Source organism: Girardinichthys multiradiatus, chromosome 2, assembly GCF_021462225.1.
Source record: "Girardinichthys multiradiatus isolate DD_20200921_A chromosome 2, DD_fGirMul_XY1, whole genome shotgun sequence".
NCBI lineage: Eukaryota > Metazoa > Chordata > Actinopteri > Cyprinodontiformes > Goodeidae > Girardinichthys > Girardinichthys multiradiatus.
Genome location: NC_061795.1, coordinates 4,028,849 through 4,045,499, shown reverse-complemented (window position 1 = coordinate 4,045,499; position 16,651 = coordinate 4,028,849). Strand labels below are relative to the sequence as shown.

General features: G+C 39.8%; 2 protein-coding genes across 7 annotated transcripts in view; one reads left to right on the top strand and one right to left on the bottom strand.

Annotated features, from left to right (window-relative positions):
* The window catches only part of tmtc3 (transmembrane O-mannosyltransferase targeting cadherins 3), a 48,765-nt gene extending 37,660 nt beyond the window's left edge, over window positions 1-11,105 (bottom strand). The window contains exons 1-3 of the mRNA XM_047393058.1: window positions 10,761-11,105; window positions 9,161-9,374; window positions 8,706-8,924 (exon numbers count right to left, since the gene is read on the bottom strand). Coding sequence (XP_047249014.1) covers window positions 8,706-8,924; window positions 9,161-9,349 — 408 coding nt within the window. The 5' untranslated portion in view covers window positions 9,350-9,374; window positions 10,761-11,105. The remainder of the gene's footprint in view (window positions 1-8,705; window positions 8,925-9,160; window positions 9,375-10,760) is intronic.
* Window positions 11,106-11,300: 195 nt separating this feature from the next.
* The window catches only part of cep290 (centrosomal protein 290), an 80,502-nt gene continuing 75,151 nt past the window's right edge, over window positions 11,301-16,651 (top strand). For all 6 annotated transcript variants that reach the window (XM_047393011.1, XM_047393028.1, XM_047393044.1 and 3 more), the window contains exons 1-4: window positions 11,301-11,559; window positions 13,573-13,650; window positions 13,880-13,949; window positions 14,031-14,077. In XM_047393011.1, the coding sequence (XP_047248967.1) occupies window positions 11,452-11,559; window positions 13,573-13,650; window positions 13,880-13,949; window positions 14,031-14,077 (303 nt within the window). In that variant the 5' untranslated portion in view covers window positions 11,301-11,451. The remainder of the gene's footprint in view (window positions 11,560-13,572; window positions 13,651-13,879; window positions 13,950-14,030; window positions 14,078-16,651) is intronic.

Below are 16,651 nucleotides of genomic sequence, written 5' to 3'. Positions count from 1 at the left end.
TCCAGGCAGTTCTTTGCAATAGGTTCTCTATTAATTAAGGTCCAAAGACTGGGATGCTCACTCCCTCACATTATTCTGTTAGGCTGGAATCAATATTAGGGCTGAAACAATAAAATCGGATTAATCGATTATTATTATACCGGGCTGCACGGTGGCGCAGTTGGTAGCACTGTTGCCTTGCAGCAAGAAGGTCCTGGGTTCGATTCCCAGCCAGGGTCTTTCTGCATGGAGTTTGCATGTTCTCCCCGTGCATGCGTGGGTTCTCACCGGGTACTCCGGCTTCCTCCCACAGTTCAAAGACATGCCTGTTAGGTTAATTGGTCACTCTAAATTGCCCTTAGGTGTATGAGTGTGTGCATGGTTGTTTGTGTGTTGCCCTGTGATGGACTGGCAACCTGTCCAGGGTGTACCCCGCCTCTCGCCCATAGACTGCTGGAGATAGGCACCACCTCCCCCGCGACCCACTATGGAATAAGCAGTAGAAAATGACTGACTGACTGACTGAAATAATCGTTAGCTAATTGAGTAATCGCATAATCGTTAACTGGAGTACACAGACTTTAAACATAACATTTGCTGAAAGAGCAACAATTAAGCAAAAATCGATTAATCAAAAAATAGTCAACAGATTAATCAATTTGCAAAATAATCGGTGGTTGCAACCCTAATCACGATGCTGCTCACTTACTGATGTGTTTGGGATTGTTTTCTTGTTAAAACACCTATTTCAAGGGTATTTCATGAGCTTTTCAAGTATTTCCATGCATTTAAACCTGTCCATGATCCCTGGTACGCAATAAATTGGTACGACAACGTAGTATCATAAACATCCCTGTAGCATGACACTTGAGCCACCACTGTGGCTTTAATTCAGTTCTTTGCGGGTGTCTGTCAAACTGTCTGTGGCCCTTAAATGACATAAGAACAATCTCGCCTTCATCAGTTCATAAAATATTTTGCCATTTGTATTTAGGGGCCAATCAATCTGTTCTCTGACTAACTGTAACCCTTTTAGCACATGTCGTTTTGTTTCAGTAATGAGACTTTGCAAGGGCTTCTTGCCAAATGCTTGGCATCGCATAGGTGTCCTCTAATTGTTACAGTTCTCAGGAGTAACTGTACACCTTCTTTGATTACTCACTAGGTCTTGTCCATTTTGGCTCTTCGTTCATCAATCTGTATGGTCAGTTTTCTTCCACGTCTTTCTGGTTTTGGTTTACATTAGAAATAATTTGAGTTCATTTTAGCTCTTGGCATTTTATACGTTTTATACGTCTCTTCAGTGCAGGTGAAGAGCCTAAACCTAATAAAAGCTGAAGGTCCAGATGAAGTCAGCCCTGGGATTCTGAAAGCCACAGCAGATCAACTACTGTACATGGTACTCTACAGTCTGTAGTAAGCCTATTAAAGCATGAGAAGGAAGACGTTCCAGCACTGTGGAAGACATCCTTGTTCAGTTTTCTTGAAAAACAGGTTTCCTCTGACTGAAAGTAGTCACTTTCAGTCAGAAGAAAAACACTTTGAAATGGCTCAGCCAGAGTCCCAACTTGAATGTGATAGAGAATCTGTGGCGGAAGCTAAAGGTTAGGTTGAGGGCAAGGAGGTCTTCTAACCTCAAAGACTTGGAACAAATAACCAAAGATAAATCACCTAAATAGTGGGGGGAAACATGCAAAAGGCTGGTCAGCCAAAAATGAAGTTGAAGACGCCACAATCAACTCTCTGATAGCACTGTGAGGAATATATTCTTTGTTTTCTACAGTATTTTTAGCTTAATGTTTGGTCAAGCAACACAAGACCAACGAATGGAAATTTACTGTTAATGTTTGTGAACTCAGGAGTAACCTTAGACTGCCAAATACCTAAAACTCAACTGTCTGTACATGTTTGATGTTCAGCTTCCTTTTAAAAAAAGGTAAAGTTGTTCCGTAACAAGAAACCACTACCAACTCACTGCTCAATAATGAAACACTGCTCCCATATTTGCTTTAGCACAAGTTTGCATAAAAAACAAAGATGACAAAACACAACTGTGTTGGCAGCCAGTGGAAAAGTACATTTCATCAAATAGGACACTATTTTTTCTTTCTATTTCCTTTTTCCCCGTTAGTAAAAGGTCAACAATTGAACCCACCGTTTTATCTAAAACTGAAACTGTTCTAGAAGTCTTTTTGATAAAAGATTGGGTTAGATCATGTTATAAGCAGATGAACCATCAATAGACACAAGTCGAGCCAGAGCTCCATCCTCAACCCTCCTATATAGAAATTCCAAAGCTTCCAGTGCAGGTTCAGTTAGCCTTAGAATCTCAGCCATTACCAACCTCTCAAATGAATGCTACACTTTTGAGATTTTTCTTTGTAAAAAAGAAGAAAAAATCCCGAAAAACACATATCCTTATCCATCAACATAATTATATATTTTGTGTTAGCCTGTCATATAAATCCTAATTATAATACTAATAATAATGCATTATAGCTTGTGATTGAAACATAATGAAATCTCAAACAGTTAATACAGTATGAATACTTTTGGAATACTCTGCATTTGCACAGGATCTGATTAATAAATTGAAAAAGTTGTCAGGGCAGTGCCAACAGTGGTTGAAGCCAGATGTTGCAAAACAAAACAACATCCATTTAATTTAGAGTCATCAATGGATGCAGCAGCCAGTGACTGAAAGACACAAAGAGAGAAAAAGCCGTCTCTGAGCTGGGGAATTCTCTAATAGCCTGGGAGCAGAATGAGGAATTTTCCTGAACACAACACTGCACACCTTCTGTAAACCACACTACAGGTCCTTCTCAAAATATTAGCATATTGTGATAAAGTTAATTATTTTCCATAATGTCATGATGAAAATTTAACATTCATATATTTTAGATTCATTGCACACTAACTGAAATATTTCAGGTCTTTCATTGTCTTAATACGGATGATTTTGGCATACAGCTCATGAAAACCCAAAATTCCTATCTCACAAAATTAGCATATTTCATCTGACCAATAAAAGAAAAGTGTTTTTAATACAAAAAACGTCAACCTTCAAATAATGATGTACAGTTATGCACTCAATACTTGGTCGGGAATCCTTTGGCAGAAATGACTGCTTCAATGCGGAGTGGCATGGAGGCAATCAGCCTGTGGCACTGCTGAGGTCTTATGGAGGCCCAGGATGCTTCGATAGCGGCCTTTAGCTCATCCAGAGTGTTGGGTCTTGAGTCTCTCAACGTTCTCTTCACAATATCCCACAGATTCTCTATGGGGTTCAGGTCAGGAGAGTTGGCAGGCCAATTGAGCACAGTGATACCATGGTCAGTAAACCATTTACCAGTGGTTTTGGCACTGTGAGCAAGTGCCAGGTCGTGCTGAAAAATGAAATCTTCATCTCCATAAAGCTTTTCAGCAGATGGAAGCATGAAGTGCTCCAAAATCTCCTGATAGCTAGCTGCATTGACCCTGCCCTTGATAAAACACAGTGGACCAACACCAGCAGCTGACACGGCACCCCAGACCATCACTGACTGTGGGTACTTGACACTGGACTTCTGGCATTTTGGCATTTCCTTCTCCCCAGTCTTCCTCCAGACTCTGGCACCTTGATTTCTGAATGACATGCAGAATTTGCTTTCATCCGAAAAAAGTACTTTGGACCACTGAGCAACAGTCCAGTGCTGCTTCTCTGTAGCCCGGGTCTGGGGAATGCGGCACCTGTAACCCATTTCCTGCACACGCCTGTGCACGGTGGCTCTGGATGTTTCTACTCCACACTCAGTCAACTGCTTCCGCAGGTCCCTCAAGGTCTGGAATCGGCCCTTCTCCACAATCTTCCTCAGGGTCTGCTCACCTCTTCTCGTTGTGCACCGTTTTCTGCCACACTTTTTCCTTCCCACAGACTTCCCACTGAGGTGCCTTGATACAGCACTCTGGGAACATCCTATTCGTACAGAAATTTCTTTCTGTGTCTTACCCTCTTGCTTGAGGGTGTCAATAGTGGCCTTCTGGACAGCAGTCAGGTCGGCAGTCTTACCCATGATTGGGGTTTTGAGTGATGAACCAGGCTGGGAGTTTTAAAGGCCCCAGGAATCTTTTGCAGGTGTTTAGAGTTAACTCGTTGATTCAGATGATTAGGTTCATAGCTCGTTTAGAGACCCTTTTAATTATATGCTAATTTTGTGAGATAGGAATTTTGGGTTTTCATGAGCTGTATGCCAAAATCATCTGTATTAAGACAATAAAAGACCTGAAATATTTCAGTTAGTGTGCAATGAATCTAAAATATATGAATGTTAAATTTTCATCATGACATTATGGAAAATAATGAACTTTATCACAATATGCTAATATTTTGAGAAGGACCAGTAATTAGCAAACAAAATAACTTCACACAGAACTGTTCAATTGACAGCTAAAGCAGCTATACCTAATTGTCTACACAGATTTTTTGTGTCATAAAATTACACACCACCAAACAGAAACTATTTATTTTTCTTTTTTCCATTTTGTTCAACATGTTCATTTCAGGCTGGTTATAATAAAATGATTCTTTTTGACTCCCAGGTGTCAAAACACCAATTAAAAATAAATCACGGAACTCATTGACAGAAGCCAGGCGACACGTTCCACCACAGGATACCTAATACACAGAATAACACGGCATCTTTGGGAGCGTTGAAAAGGCTTATCTACAACAGCGGGAAGCTTGACTCCACTAATCTGAGCACTTATGTCCAGCTGTGAAAACAGACCTATTCAGGTAAATCATTTCAACAAATGTAATATTTCTTTAAAGGAGTTTCTCTGACAGCAGCGCCTGTCACTTATGTAAATGATGACTGCCCTCATGTGGAGGCAACAACATTCTCCTTTCTATCCAAAGCCCTATTTTATTAGTAATAGCCCAAACCTAAAACCTCTCATAAGGTTCCACACGTGGTACTTAACAAAGAGCTTAACAAATTAAGAGCCTATTGTTTGTGGTTTGTACCTCTTAAGAACATCCATGCACAGGCATTAGAGGAGGGCTGCGGCTTTTAACTGAAAGGATTAACGTCAGCATTCAAACTGAGCACAGGCTGTGTTCACAGACTGACCTATTTGTCAGAGAAGGGAGATAGAAAAAAGCAGTGGCATGCAACTTCTAGGATCCTCAAATGTCTAATCAGTTCATCAAAGCTAATTCAACGGAACAGAAGGTAGTTAGCTTAATTACGCAGAATTACCCAGACCCAATTTCCCTCTTCTAAGCATCTGCAAACTGCTTTTCAATTGCAGGCTTTACCCTCTAGCCACTTTTGGAGTCCTATAATACTGATATGGAGTACACTAAACAATTTGTATTTCAAGATTCTCTGAGATTCGGGAAAAAACCCTCTCCATTCAAGAAGTCATCACCAGAAAACATGGGGAACTGACAAGGCCTCTTTGTACACACTTACTATAAAGGGACCTTCAGTGCTTGGAACATGACAGCAAAACAAATGATCTGTTCAGAAAGAGATTCCAGACGGAGATAACATGAAGGGCATCGCTGGACTAACTCTGAGGGCTCATTTGTGAGGCAAATTGTTTCCATTCAAGATGTCTGAGAGGCTCTGCGCAGATTAGGGCAAACCAGGAGGAAGACTCGGGCAGAGCTGCAAGATGTGCAAAGCAGCCCTCCGCCCCACCAAGTAGAACGCTTCTCTTTGTTTTTCCAATTTTCCTCAGAGTTAGACGACCCATCGCTTCGGCTATGGTGATAAGGACAAATGACAAGTTTTAAATGGGACAGAAACGTCCCAGACAGACAAAGGAAATCAAGCTCCTATTCAGTTCAACAACAGCTGTGGTGCTTTTAGCATCCAAGATAAACTAAATCGTCTAGTTTTATATGACAAAGTACAAGCAAGAAAAGCCCACAAATTTAAAGATTTTAGTAGAACGCAAAAAACATTTAATAGTCTAGAGCAGGGGTGTCCAAAATGGGTCCTCGAGGGTCAGTGTCCTGCATGTTTTAGACGTGTCTTTGCATCAGCACACCTGATTTCCATTGATGGCTGATTAAGAGGCTTTTGCTATACTGCAGTCGCCTGAATCAGGTGCATTAAAGCAGGGAAACATCTAAAATAGGGCTGCAATGAATGATTATTTTGCTGATCGATTTGTTGAATATTTTTTTGATTAACTGATTATTAATTGGATAGAAAAAGGAGCTTAATAGGAGATTTTTTCCCAGAATTTGAACCAGGTGAAGCTAAAGCTATGTCACTTGAAGAGTTCTGGTTAGAGCATAATTACAGACAATGAAAGTTTTTCATCCTAAATGGAAATTCTTTTTATTTTTTGTACAAGGCTCCAGATTATTCAATTACTGAATTAGCTGACAATTATTTCCATAATCAATTAATCACGATTAATATGATTAATTGTTTCAGCCCTAATCTAAAACATGCAGGACTCCGGGCCTCGAGGGCCGACTTTGGACACCCCTGGTCTAGAGAAACATGCTGATAAACAATGGGATGTGTAAACTGAGGGAATCTTAGGTTGTATTCACACCAGGAAAGTCCTTTAGTCTTCTTGTTTGGTCCGGACCAAATCTCACATTGTACTTTTTGCAATTGAACTGTTACTTGTAAACAAAGCCATGCGGGTCACGATCATTACTCCCATTGGACAGAAATGACGCGGGCGAGACAGAGCACAGACCTGGAAATGTAGGAACAGCTGTAGACGTGCTGCAGGCAGAAACTGTTCTGCATATTCTGCTGTTATTACAGCTGCAATATTATTGTGAGAGTCAAGAGCAGCTTATTCAACACAGATTTTGCGAAGTTCTATTTATAATTTTGTAACAGCGTCGGAGAATGCATTTGCCCTGTCCCACAACATGCCAGTAGCGTTGCTAAGCAACATAGTCCAAAGAGGACAAATGGGGGGAACGAACTCTGATCTGTTTAAAGCAGGCAAAACGTGGCAGGTGTGAATACACCATCACTTTTGGTCTGCTGTCAATGGACCAAAGTTTGTTTTTGGACCAAACAAGCGGACTAAAGGACTTTCCTGGTATGAATACTGTGACTTGAGTCTAGCTTCTGGACAGAAGGTATATTCAGCAGAATGTGAAGACTTTTGCAGCCTCAAACTGCTTTTTTCCAGGATTGTCTTATATTTAGCTTTGCTTTCCCAGTCAATTCTGACCAGCTTCCATGTACCCAATGAAGACAAGCATCCTTACAGCATCACGGTTAGTATTCGGCTCCACATAATGTTCCGCATGCAAGCCAAACAGTTCAATTTTGGTCTTATTCTGTATGGCTCGAGGCAAAGTGAAAATTTAATATCTTATGGTGTTCTTTCAAAAACAATTTTTCACTCTTCCATAAAGACCGGACATACATGACTGATAGTTGTCCTGGCAACAGATTCTCCCACCTGAGCTGTGGATCCTTGGCGGGGATACATAAAAAATTGGAATATTTAGCAAAATTTGAATGCTTTTGCAAGGCAATGTAGAGATACTTCTTAATTTCACAGCTGCCTTTACAAAAGATTCTGATTTTCCAGGAGCAAAGGAAAAAAACTAAATGCTAAATGATGCCACATGCTAGCTGTATAACGCTGTGAGACTGATTTCTGAGAGCAACCTAAAAAGGTCAGTAAAGCTTCTGTATCTGAAGTAGTAAGCTCCCCCATCTGTGTAAATATTAGCTTCACGGACACAGACAGCCCAATGACGGAGTTCTGTCGGTTTGAGCTCCCCTGCAGTGAGGTACTTCCCAGGTGAGCAGCTCCTGAATCACACAACGCTCCATTCTACATTGCTACAAATTACCGCAGGAAAATGTAAATGAGCTGACAGTTCAGTTGGCTGCTAAACAGTGAGGCAACGAAACAAAGCAGTCCACCCCCTCCATTACTCCCCCGTTTAGTTGTAAAGATATCGTGGCCTAATGTGGCTAATAATAAACACAGGTTATGGTGGAGCCAGGCTGAAGCTGACAATCGGAACAGAAAGAAGTAGGAAACCTTAGCAACCTATCCTGCTGCTGTAGTTGATCACTAAAGAAAATATGCAAAATTACTAGAAAGACAGACTTTGTGGAAGTCTGCTGCTGAATACATTTGGATGGACCAGATCCTTGTTTACACTGTAAAAAATAGGTTTTGTATGCGCCAGATCCAAGTTAGTTTATTTTAGTATAAAATGATCCTTTATTTGTCCCACTGTCAAATTGACAAGGCAAGATGAAGCACACAATGGTACACTAAAGAAAAGCAAATATAATGAAATAACACAATTGCACGACTGAGTCAAAGGTAAACACTACTATAAAAGATATTAACACTTGTTAGTGTTATCTGGTCTACTATATAGACAAACAGGAAAGTGACGCCTTCAAATTATATATTTTTCTAAACAAGGGTTAAATTGGTCTCAAATGTTTCTAATTAAGGAAGTTGAAATATTATCATATTGTCATTAATCATTTGTTTCTCTTAAATGGAAAGAACCGTGGACCTTCCAAAAATGTTGCCGCGGTAATGATAATAAATCAAGTATTTTTCTTTGTCGGTATCAAGTCATGAAAACATTTTGCAAACATTTTGCTCGACATCAACACTGTCACCCAAAATTCCAGGTAAGTTGGCCTCCGAATCCACAAGATTTTTTCAGTATCATACAGTGCATGTGTTATATAACATTTCTTTACAAAACTTACAGCCTCAGTGTGGATGGGGTGCACGGCAAACAGCAGCGCTGCCAGTAAGCTGAAAGGCTTGTCCAGGAACAGTCGGCAAACCCGCAGGAAAAGCACGCAGACGGCGGCGTGTAAAATGATATTCAGCAGGTGATAGGAGGCTGCGCTGAGATCACTGAAGAGGTAATTTAGTCGGAACGTGAGCACCGTCAGTGGTCTGTACGACTTATGGCTGCGCTCCTGTAGTGGGACACATAATCAAGCTGTCAGATGCAGGTCAACAGCTCATTTTCCAAACAGATCTCATGGTTCATTTTATCACAATAAGCGGCAGCATCAAATGCAGTGCAGACTTTATTTAACAATTTGAAAATACAAACATTTGCCAAAATATGATGTAGCAGTAGAATGTTTAAGAGATGCCACATTTATAAATGAGCCTGTAATCAAGTATGACAGAAGTATCTTTAACTGGCCTCAGCCATCGGCGTTCCCCAAAAGTCGTTGAGGAACAGGTTGCGGAGAGGCGTTGAGGGCCGGAGGTCCTTGTTGTCAAGGATAGCTGAGACATCATCAAACACAAACCCGCATGACAGGCTGTTCCAGTAACATCCCACCACCACCCCTGTCAAAAGTAAAATCTCCTTCCATGACACGACAGCCATAGCTGAGCCAAGCTGTCATGGATCACTGTGCAAAAAAAAAAAAGCATCAAATTAAATTACACAAGGAAGCTTTTATCTAAAATAACACGTATTAACATAAAATTCCAAGACAACCAAACCTACGCAGACATTTTCAAAGTAAATCTTTGCTCTAAGATGATAATAAATTACCCTACAGTGGAAAACGGACTCTTTTCTGCTATACTCTTTTTACAGCACAAACCCCTGGCAAAATCTATACAGTCACTATTCAGAGAAGATATCCATTATGTTGTTTTAGTTTGTGGGAAAAGCAGAAAAACTATTTCAGATATGAGACTAAACTTTTTAACAACTCAACACTTGGGCACTGTAAGCAATCAAAAGGAAAACAGCAACCTAAATGACATAAATGTAGTAGATGTAACAAACATTTTACAGATCAAGTAAAAGAAAAACACATGGAATCACTCTGTGATATGCCGTTCTTAAACAAACACATAATCATGTAAATGTGTCTGAGTAAACATGCTTGTTTTCAGTCAGTTGTGTCTAAAATGTTCTGTGGGAAAGCTTCCAGGTAAACCACTGAAGATCCGCTCTCAAGCCGAGCGACTTAGCCAGAAAAATTCATGGCTGAAATGAAAAGAAACTGTTCCATGATATTGCTCCATTCTGAAAAGCGGATCTGTTAACTGCTGTAAATGTTGGAACCTGATTGATAAAGTTTATTAATGAAATATGTGTCTCAATTAAGTAATGCTGTCAGAAAAGCAAGAGAAGATACAAGGTACTAATGGTAATTTTTTTAAGTTGTGGTTCTTCAATGAATTTGTATCCCTCAACATTAATCAGATTTCTCTTATTTGTTTTGGATATCTAGAATATTCACCTCTTGATTAAAACTGTTTGGTCTTAAATGTGTGATTTGTCTTTTTCTACAAAGTGACTGAACATCCTCCAGGAGTGACTCCATTATTTTCTCTCCTATGATTTCCAGTACAACCCTTTACTTTACTACTAGTGCTATGCGAGCTGATGTAGCAAGAGGTTTATAGTAATGTTTAAAATAAGAACACAGACTCTGGATCACGCAGTGACTAGAACTTGTGTGGAAAATGTGTATTTTATTCCCTAAATACAAACATTAAACAAACCACACCTGTGCTGTCAAACCTCTTCACAAAATAGCAAACACTTTAGGTCACTCAGTAACAGCAAACGCTGCTTAATTGAATGAGAGATGACACAGTCATTATTTCTGAAAGACATGACACCACAAAGTGTGTGGTATTTTAAACATATTAGAAAAATCTCAGACTCTCTAATGTCCCGTAGCGTTAGCAACTTTAGCAGGTAATGCTAACTAGGTTGGTAGGCGTCTTCAAAAGACTGCATGTGGTGGAAGTGTAATCGTTTAGTTCTGCCTTACCGAGGACATGCAAAAACAGAGACGGGAGCTTCAGTAAAGTTTATGAGAAGAACTCAGGACGGTGCAGGAGATTTGGAGTTACACGGAATGTCATTTGTACCAACTAGCTTAAACGCACCGCTGCTATCTCTTCCGGTGCGGAGGTGAGCGCGCAAGTTAAACATTAGCCAAGCTAGGAATAAAAGAGTCCGCGACTTGTTTGAAGTTCTGAAGCGTTGTCGCGACCGGAACCACCTTAGAATGAGATGCTGCTTTGTTTTAACGCTAAACTCGCGTTATCCACCCGGTTAGGTTTACTCTTTTTCCCGACAGCTCAGTTTGTTTTATTTCCGCTTAGCTCTTGTGGTGTGAGCCGTAACCTAGCAGCAGCCAGAGCTTCACAACATGGACATTCCAGGATGGATGTTAGCTGTTATTCTGCCTTTCCTGTTTACCTCAGGTTGCTTCCACCAAGTCTAACATGATCTTTAAATCAAGGTTTCGAAATATAGATTCTGGACCTTTCGTTCATAACAATTGAGTGGAGTTGTTTTTGTTCCTCCAAATAACGCGAGTGAAAACTGTAATAATATATTATTTACGGTATAATTAAATGGATGATGTCAGAAATAATTGGCCGTTGCCTCTCAGTCGCATTAAGCTTATCAACTAGATTAATTAACTGAATCTTTAAAAACATTCCTTGTTCAAAATGCCGCCGTCCGGTCGCATATGGGATAAAGTGTCAAATATCGACCCAGAGACCCTTGATGACGGTGAAAAAGACGAACTGGATGAAGTCTTCCGCATTTTTGTAGCGGTAATTGTTAATGGTTCACATTTTACATTCTATTGACATCATTGATCGCTGTTCGGTGTCTTCTGTTTTCTGGATTTTAAAATGCATGTTTGAAGAATCAGAAAGCTCTGAAAAAGTGTCCCACCTCCTTGCAGAAATGTTTCGTTTTTGCCCTTTTGTCGGACTTAAATGTTTCAGACCACCAAATATTATTGACCCCACAACCCGTTTCCATGGAAGCTTCTTCACAGATATGTAATTACTTTTTGCATTTTTTATAGATAAGGTTGTTGGCCCACGAGCCATCATCTTGGCTGCTGCTTGGGAAACCTCTTGCTTGATTTGACTTGTAGCTGTGCTTTGGATCACCATCCTGCTACATAACCAATGTGTGCTTGAGCTGAAGGTCACAAACTGATGGCTGGATATTCTTCAGGATTTTATGGCAGAGAACAGAATCCATGCTTCCATCTATAATGGCCAGACATTGGGGTCCTGAAGCAGCAAAGCAGTCCCTGGCTATCACACTGCCACCACCATACATGTCAGTATAATGTTCTTTTTCTGACATGTGCTAGTTTTACACCCAAGAGAATAAACTGCACACCTTCCAGAAGTTCCACTTTTGTCTCTTTAATCTGCAGAATATTTTTTCAGAAGTTTCAGGGTTCATACAGATGTTTTTTGGCAATAGTTAAAGGTCTTTGTAGTCAACATTGTTTTTTACCTTGGAACTCTCTCATGGACTCCATGTTTGCCCACACGCTTTCTTGTATTGTGAGCACTGACCTTCAATCAGACAAGTCATGCTTGCAGTGATTTAGATGTCCTTGTTTTTTTTTTGTGATCTCCTGAATGATTTGTTGAGTTTTTGTAGTAATTTTGGTACGCCTGCGCCCGGGGTGGTTCACCACTACCCTATGTTTTTCTTCATTTATGGATAATGGTTCTCACTGGGGTTTTTTCTGGAGCTCCAAAGCCTTAGAAATGGCTTTAAGACTCTTTTCAGACCCAATGGAGTATAGCAACTTTGTTTCTCATCTGTTCTTGGCTTTCTTTAGTTTGGGGCAAGATATCTTGTGATCCGTTGAGATCGCTTACCCTACTTCGTGTTGTCAGATAGGTTTTATGGACATGATGCAGTATATTGATTTAACACATCTGACAGTCATCAGGCTGGTGAAGTTGAACTCGGCTATCCAAAAATTGTAGTTAATAACAGTGAACTCATGTTTAACAAGGGAAAAATAATTTTTTTTCACATGAGCCCTGGCTGAATTGAATATATGCATAGACCAGGCATAACATTATGACAACTGACAGGGGAAGTGACACCCTTTATCGCTTCACCATGGAACCTGTTGGGTGGGATAAATTAGGCAGTAAATTAACTTTTTTTCCCCCACGCTTTGTGTTACAAAGTGACACAAAGCAAAAAAATAGGCAAGTGTAACAAATTTAGCATAAAAGCCAAAATAAGATGACAAGAGGACCAAAACCACAGCTGTTGTGGGCTGTTTTTGGTCTGCAGTGGTCATAGTTGGAACTGCACAGCCAATCAAATCATCATCACATTATTAATGTATTAAAACAGAGTGATTCCGAAGAACTGCTTTGATGTTACTTTCAAACTCTGCATGTCAATTATATATTTGCTCAGTTTGATGGATTTTCACTGTCACTGATGCCCACACCTGATGCAGATTAAAATATACTTGCCAAACGTACACTAAAAATGAAGCTATCTTCCTTTTATTATATAAAAAATTAAACTTATTGTTTATCTTTTATTATTATACAGAGTTTCATTGCTTCTTACTGAAGAGTTTGGATTATTAATGCCTTCTCAGCTACAGAAATCTGAGCTTTGTTACTGAGCTTTGGTCAGTTTAAGAAAAATATGTGCATGCAATCTTATATATAGATAAAATATCCATTTTGTGCTGCTTTAGGTACTCCATCACTGTTTTTATTAGCTGAAATGACTGCATTGTTGAACATTTTTTTCCATCTAAATCCATGTTTTCCATGCAGACTGAAGAATGGGAGGTGAAGGATAAAGCTGCAGAGAACATTATTGGAGTCCTTCGAGTGGGTCAGGCCCTGTTAAAGGTATTAGGTTTTGTTGTTTTTATATTGTGTTTTCTCCTGTGCACATCTGCTCACTATCCCACAGGTGTGATTTATTTTAAAAAGGAAGACAATTTCATATATAGTCTAGAGCACTGCTAGTGATGCTTGTCAGGGTGAATGGTGCTTGCCTCTGATATTCCACAGACATGAAATACTGTATGTCTGTTGGTTTAAGCCCCTTGGCCTCATCTCTTTCTGCACCTGTTAGATTAAAGAACGGGAGGTTAAACTTCATGAAAGCTTCATCGATGACATTTGCATACAACATGTCAAAACAGGTGAGGTGGGATTCCATTTAATAGAAAGATTTTGTATGAAAACCACATGTTTAAAGTTTTTTAAATCCATTTGTTCTCTAGAAAATGAACTTCGAGCAAAGGTGTCCAAGCTGGAACAGGAGCACAAGGTACATTTTTTTGAGCAGGTATTCATTTCAGGTCTTTACAGTGATGGTAAAAAAAAAGTTTGCCCTCATTAATTCTATGGTTTTAAGACAGAACATGTTAACAATTTAAGTATATTTATTTGTTGAGGTTGTGGAGGGAACAGGTCCTTACTGCGTTTAATTTTTCCCGTGTGAGAAAATAAATCCACCCTTCGATTTGGTTGCCAGCAGTAACTCATTGTTTCCTGTGTGACTTTATCAGCCCTCCTCAGTGTGGGGAAATATAGGCCAAATCTCTGAAGAGCTTTTTTATTTTGCACTAAATTCGGACATCTTAGAGCTTGAAGTTGGTGTACCTACTTATTACTGTGTGTAAACTGTAATGTAAATTAGCATTGTTACCACAGCTATTTACTCTTGTTAGAGTCACTTAGAAACTAAAACAGGCCTGTTTAACTTTCCCACATTTTGTCACATTACAGCCACAAAGGTCAATGTATTTTCTTGGTGTTATATGTGGCAAACGAGCACAAGTAGCACGTAATTGTGAAGTAAAAGGACAGTTATACAAGCCCCCCCAATCCCTGAACAAAATCCTGTGCAACAAATTGCACTTGGAAGTCACCTGATTTGTAAATGGAGTCCACCTGTGCACAGTTGTATCTCTGCGTCAATCCAGCAGTCCTGCGAAGGCTACAGAGGTTTGTTAGAGAACATTAGTAGACTAACTCATGAAGATCAAGGAACAGACTAGAACGGTCAGGAATGAAGAAGAAATGGATAGACGTCTAAAGTGGGGTTAGGTGAAAAAACTATACTTAATGTGTTGAACATCTCATGGAACAATAGTTCACAAAGTTGGGGTCCGGAACCAGCAAGTTTGAGGCCCTAATATATTCCTCATCAATTAAAAAAAATATCAAACATAATATTGGTAAAGGATATTTATGCTATAAATGTTTAAAGAGAGTTAGACAGCACATACAAATAGATAAATGCGATGTATTGGCAATCGTATTGGTTGCCAGTGCTTTTTGTGTTGTCATTGTACCCCATGTATGATTGACTTAGTAGAATGCAAGCTAGAGTTATGGTCACAAGACTCTCCCACTGTTAATTTGTGGGTCTGAAGGTTCAGTCTATTGTGTTGAAATAGAAAGATTATGGCAAAACTGCAAACCCACCAAGACATGGCTGTCCACCTAAAATGAAGAAAAACTTTTAATCAGTGAAGCAGCCAAGAGGTGAATAGTAACTCTGGGGGAGCTCCAGAGACCCACTGCTCAGGAGGGAGAATCTTATGACAAGACAACTATTTGTACAGTCTGGACTTTATAAAACAGTGGCAAGAAGAAAGTCATTGTAGGGGCACCAAGTCATAAAAAGTCTTATTTTAAGTTTGCCAAAAGACGTGCAGGTGGTGCAGCATACTAGTGGAAGGAAGTGCTCTGGTCAGATGAGACCAAAATGGAACTTTTAGCCCTGCTTGTGTTGCAAAAAACTAATATTTCCTGACACCCTAAACATACCACCTCAAAAGTAAAACATGGTGGTGGCAGCATGTTTTTCTTCCATAGGGCAAGAAAAGCTGGTCAGAGTTGATGGGGCAATCGATGGAGCAAAATACAGAGTAATCCTAAAGGAAACATGCTAAAGGTTGCAAAAGACTTGAGAGTGCTGCAACCCTAGGCGTACAGCCAGAGCTACAACCGAGTGAAGCCAAATCAAAGTATGTTCATGTGTTAGACTGGCCCAGTCAAAGTTCAAACATATATCCAAGTGAGAATGTGTGGCAAGACTTGAAACCTAATGTTTATAGACACTCTTCCTCCAATTTGCTCGATTTCACCCTACTCCGTGTTCGTAAAGGTAGCGCAGAGAATGACAACCCATGGATTTTACCATACAAATATTAAGCACCACATTGGCCGAAACAGGTTGAACCGAAAGCTGTGGTAGTGGTTCGAAGTCATTGTTGGAAGACATGATGTGCAAAAGTCTTTGTTTTACTTTGAATCATATCTCATGTTTGGTAGGCTCACACTAGAGGGTGACACGGGAGTGGATTTTCTCTGTTGTCCCATCCCGCTCCCACAGAAAAATGTCTTGTCCCATTCCAATCCCAGGCCAGCATAAAAACAAATCCTGTCCCATCCCACTCCTGGTAAATTGACTCCCACTCCCATCCTCCTCCCATTTAGAACGACTCCCACTCGTGTGCCACTCCCATTTTTATTTTCTTCATTTAGTCTTTCGGCAATTTCTTTGAAGGACCAATTAGGTCCCTGTTTGTAGCTGTAGTAAAGGCCAGTTAAAGTAAAAAGAATAATAATGAAGAAATAATAAAATATCAAACAAGGAAACAGACCATGCCTATCTTAGTTGAATAAACAAAATGTATATAGTTGTATTTTACTCATTTATTAAGTGATTGTTTCCTTTGAACAATGACATTGCTTTTATGTTTCAAATTGTTGAAACGAAAGAAAAATGCACCTAGCAAGAGAAATGTTCTTGGTGAACAAAAGTGCAAAAAGGCATTACCTTCACAATTTAGAAACTGTAGCTCAATGGTTCACAGCTCTGGTCCTCACG